Raw genomic sequence first — 5,444 nt, forward strand, 5'->3', positions numbered from 1 at the left:
TGCTAATTTGTTTTCGGTGTTGGATAGAATAGTAAATCTATACATATCTAGTATCCGTATAATTAGGGGATATAAGGCAATACTATCCAGAAACAATATTATGAAAATTAAATAGACAGCCCTTCACGCCCATATTTATGACAGCATATCTTGGTCACATGATATGAAATCCACCCAAGGTGAGAGATACCAATGAAAAGCTTAACAACGAATGCTGAATAGTTTTGTCACCACGCAGATGGCAAACACCCCTGGCACTAAACGTGTTAATAACAGCGTGCTAATTTGGACAATTCTAACATTATGTACAGAGTTTAAAATTCTTAATTAAGTTCCCTCTAATGCAAAATTAAAGCACATTATACTAACCCTGAAAAGAAATAGATCAAAATTGTTTTACTTTAGTATTAAGTATATTTTGGTTCCTTTATGTCATAACTTTCTTTGGAGTATATTAGATGTTTATAAGAAGACACAAACCATAATTTTTAATGTTTTGTGGTTAAATGGGCTTTAGTGTTCAGCTCAGGTCTCATTAGGATAATATAGCACTTGGGAATGAAGATACAGCACAGAAGTCCTGCACTGGAGGCCAGGATGGCAAATACCTCCACGGCCACCATGTATTTGCCTTTGGTGCTCAGATATGCTGGGATAAAGGAGACCCAAACACTGCAGAACACCAGCATGCTGAAGGTGATATACTGAGCTTCATTGAAAGTGTCTGGTAAGTTCCTTGCTAGGAATGCAACAATAAAGCTTGAGAAAGCCAAAAGTCCCATATAACAGAGGGCGAAATAGAATATAGTGACCGAGCCTTCATTACACTGTAATATCATCTTCCCAACTTCTGATTTGGTGTCATAGTCTGGAAATGGTGGAGAGTGAATTAGCCACACAATGCAAATCACAACCTCACCCAGTGAGCAGAGGAGGACAAGACAGATGGATACTCTGGTGCCCACCCACCTCCTCAATTTGCTGTCGGGTTTCATAGCATTAAAGGCGATGACAACTGTGATGGTTTTTGACAGAACACAAGACACAGCAACAGTAAAAATAATCCCAAAAGTCACTTGCCGTAGCAGGCAGGTCACCTTCAGAGGACGACCAATGAAAAGCAGAGAACAGAGAAAACACAGCACAAGAGAGATAAGAAGGATGTAGCTGAGGTTCTGGTTATTGGCTCTTACAACTGGAGTGTCCTTGTGCTTGATAAAGATCCCCAGCACTGCAACAGTGACAGCAGAAAATAAAACAGCAAGGGCTGCAATACCGCCACCTAGTGGTTCCTCATAGGAGAGGAAATCTATAATTCTTGGGATACAAGTATCTCTCCTTATATTAGGCCAGTGATCATCAGGGCACTTCAAACAGTTTTCCATATCTGTCAAGAGAAAATAATGACAAATATTTATAACATTACATTTTATGGAAACATTTCAAACTGTTTGCGTTGCATTAGCATCCATACCTCAGCATTACTAACGTGGTATCATTAAACATACATATCGACAAGGGTCTGAGAACAGAAATCTATACTCAATAAGCAAAAAAGCTCTGTGACCACTCTCAAACCATGAGGCAGGAAAATTCCAGAACCGTGCGGTCAGCCGCCTCTCCCAGTACATATAGTTACATAGTAAATGAGGTTGAAAAAAGACGTAGGTCCATCAAGTTCAACCTATGCTAAATTTAGACAACAGATACTTTATCCTAATCTCTGCTTACTTATTGATCCAGAGGAAGGCAAACAAAAAACCCTATTAAGGGGAAAAATTCCTTCCTGACTCCAAGAATTGGCAATCGGATTAATCCCTGGATCAACATCTTTCCCATGTATACTTATTTGGTATATCCCTGTATACCTTTCCCAGCTAAAAAGATGTCCAACCTTTTTTTTTTTACAAACCTATTGTATCTGCCATCACAGTCTCCATGGGTAATTAATTCCACATTTTAACTGCCCTTACTGTAAAGAACCCTTTAATTTGTTGCTGGTGAAATTTCCTTTCCTCCAACCTTAAGGGATGGTCCCGAGTCCTTTGTACTGCCCGTGGGATGAATAGTTCTTTTGAAAGCTCCTTGTATTGTCCCTGAATATATTTGTATATAGTTATCATATCCCCTCTTAGACGCCTCTTTTCTAATGTAAATAAATCTAATTTAGCTAGCCTCTCCTCATAAGTTAGAATGTCCATGCCCTTTATTAATTTGGTGACTCTTCTCTGCACTCTCTCTAGTTTCATAATGTCTTTTCTTAGGATTGGTGCCCAAAATTGTACTCCATATTCAAGGTGTGGTTTTACTAATGCTTTGTAAAGGGGCATCATTATGTTTACTTCCCTTCCATCCATTGCCTATTTGATGCAAGATAAGATCTTGTTTGCCTTTGCAGCTACTGCATGACATTGGGCACTATTGCTAAGCCTGCTTTCTACAAGCACTCCTAAATCCTTCTCAATCAAGGATTCCCCCAATATATTTCCATTTAATTTGTAAGTCGCCTTTTTATTCTTGTATCCCAAATGCATAACCTTACATTTATCTGTATTAAACCTCATCTGCCATTTACCTGCCCACGTTTCCAGTCTCTCCAAGTACTTCTGAAGAGAAATTATATCCTGCTCTGATTCTATTACCTTACACAATTTAGTATCATCAGCAAAGATGGAGACTTTGCTCTGGATCCCAACCTCAAGGTCATTAATAATAAAGTTAAAATGCAGGGGTCCCAGTACCGATCCTTGAGGTACTCCACTCACGACTTTAGGCCAACCTGAAAAATTTCCATTTATGACAACCCTTTGTTGTCTGTCCTTTAACCAGTTTTCAATCCAGGTGCATATATTATTACTGAGTCCAACTTTCTTTATTTTGTACAGCAACCTCTTGTGTGAAACCGTGTCAAAAGCTTTTGCAAAATCTAAGTAGACCACATCAACTGCATTACCCTGGTCTAAATTCCTACTTACTTCCTCAAAGAAACAAAAAAGGTTAGTTTGGCAAGATCTATCCTTCATAAATCCATGCTGACTATTACTAATAATTTTGTTTTCCATTAGGTATTCCTGAATATTAACCCGTATTAAACCTTCAAGTACTTTCCCTACTATTGTAGTCAGGCTTACAGGTCTGTAATTTCCCGGTTGTGATCTAGCTCCTTTTTAAATATATGCACCACATCTGCTTTACGCCAATCTTGTGGTACTGAGCCTGTGGAAATGGAGTCCTTAATATTAAATATAATGGTTTTGCTATTACTGAGCTTAACTCCTTGAGAACACTTGGATGTACTGTATGCCATCGGGGCCAGGTGCCTTATTTACTTTATTTTTTTCAAGTTGCTTATGAACTTCTTCCTCAGTTAACCAATTGTTCATTAATATGGAGGCTGTGGCTTCCTCCTGCGGCACTACTATTGAACTTGATTCTTCCCTTGTAAACACAGAGGCAAAGAATTTGTTTAATACCTCACCTTTTTCCTTATCTCCAATAATCTGCCTACCCATCTCACACTGAAAGGGTCATATATTTTCTCTTTTTTTGTTATTAAGGTACTTAAAGAACTTTTTTTAGGGTTGACCTTACTTTCTATTGCAATCCTTTTTTCATTATCCATTTTTGCTAATTTGATTGCCCTTTTGCAATTTTTGTTACATTGATTATAATTCTGATACGATGTCTCTGTCCCTTCTGACTTAAAGAATCTAAACGCCTTCCTCTTCTTGTCCATTTCCTCCCCTACCTGTTTATTTATCTTCTACATTTTTCCCTGCAAAAACATCATCATATCATTGTATTACTACTAGATTAGACCTAAATGTATTAAAATCTGCCTTTCTAAAGATTTAAGTATTTGTTGAACCCAAGTAATCTGTTTTTTGATCATTTATTTCAAATGAGACCATGTTATGATCACTGTTACCCAAATGTTCCAGGACTTGAATATTTGTTATTACTTCTACATTGTTTGATATGACAAAATCCATAACTGCCTCTCTACTGGTTGGTTCCTCAATAATTTGGGTCATATAATTGTCTTTAAGCACCCCCAAAAACCTGTTTCCTTTTGTTGTAACACTAATCTCATTGCCCCAGTCTATGTCTGGATAATTAAAATCCCCCATTATGCAAACATGACCCAGTTATGATGCCTTCTCCATTTGCAAAATTATTTTAGCTTCCTCAATCTCACAGATATTTGGTGGTTTATAGCATATTCCCACAAACATTTTCTTTATACTTTTACCTCCACTGCTAATTTCTATCCACAAAGTCTCTACATTTTCATCATTCCCTTCGTAGACATCATCCCTTATAATAGATTTTAGATCCAGTTTAACATATAAACATACTCCACCTCCCCTTCTATTTGTTCAATCCTTCCGAAAAAGAGAATAACCCTCTAAATTAACTGTCCAGTCATGAGTTTCATCCCAGCATGTTTCAGTAATGCCTATGATATCATACTGCTCCCTTGTAGCTATTAATTCAAACTCCCCCATTTTATCTGTCAGGCTTCTTGCATTAGCAAGCATGCATTTAAGTTTTTTTCAGCCTGTACTATTATCTTATCTGCTCCATCCTTTCTGCTCCGACTTTGTTTAGTCTTTAGAAATGTTCTAGTATTATCTGTATTTACTATGGGTGTCTCACTGCTTGTCAAATTTGCACTTGCCCCCATTCTACCTCCATACCACCTTGTATCCTCATCTATTCCATTTAGTTCATTATCTGTTTCATTCCCCTCCCCCCTCCATCCTAGTTTAAAATCTCCTCCAACCTTTTTAGCATTCTCCCCCCCTAGCACAGAAGATCCTTCTTCATTGAGGTGCAATCCGTTCCTAGAATATAAATGGCACCTCTCAGAATAGGAGTCCCAGTGCTCTAAAAACCCAAACCCCTCCTTCCTGCACCACTTTCTTAGCCATGCATCAACCTCCCTGATCTCTGACTGTCTCCCTGCGGTAGTGCATGGCACTGGTAGTATTTCAGAAAATACTACCTTGGAGGTCCTTGCCTTAAACTTTTGGCCTAAATCCCTGTAATCATTTTTTAGGAACCTCAATCTTTCTCTAACTTTGTCATTGGTGCCAACGTGTACCAAGACCACCGGGTCAATCCCAGCCCCCCCCCCCCCCCCCCCAAACAATCTGTCTTCCCGTTCCGCAATGTGCCAAACCCGAGCACCCGTGAGACAACAAACTGTTCTGTTCATGCGGTCCCGGCAACAGATTGCCCTATCTACCTTCCTAATAATGGAGTCCCCTACCACTACAATATTTCTTTGTATCTGAGCATCCTGAGTCCCCACTGTGCTGGAGGAACTATTCCCCTGGCTGCTAGAGGAATTAGTCTCCCCTAGCCTTGACATCTCTGCCCCAACATTCCCAATATCTTCACTCAACGTTGCAAATCTATTGGGATGTGTCAGCTCAGAA

At 38.9% G+C, this 5,444-nt stretch overlaps 1 protein-coding gene across 1 annotated transcript; it reads right to left on the reverse strand.

The window, feature by feature from the left end:
- Positions 1 to 488: 488 nt before the first annotated feature.
- On the reverse strand, positions 489 to 1,385 carry LOC142482956 (vomeronasal type-2 receptor 26-like). The gene has a single exon (XM_075583076.1). It carries the CDS (start codon positions 1,383 to 1,385, stop codon positions 489 to 491), a length of 897 nt encoding a protein of 298 aa, XP_075439191.1.
- Positions 1,386 to 5,444: the final 4,059 nt, after the last annotated feature.

This window comes from Ascaphus truei, unplaced genomic scaffold (assembly GCF_040206685.1).
Source record: "Ascaphus truei isolate aAscTru1 unplaced genomic scaffold, aAscTru1.hap1 HAP1_SCAFFOLD_2825, whole genome shotgun sequence".
NCBI classification, from domain to species: domain Eukaryota; kingdom Metazoa; phylum Chordata; class Amphibia; order Anura; family Ascaphidae; genus Ascaphus; species Ascaphus truei.

Bases quoted from the DNA above. Each gene is read 5' to 3' on its own strand.
- LOC142482956 (XM_075583076.1), bottom strand. From the start codon at position 1,385: ATGGAAAACTGTTTGAAGTGCCCTGATGATCACTGGCCTAATATAAGG.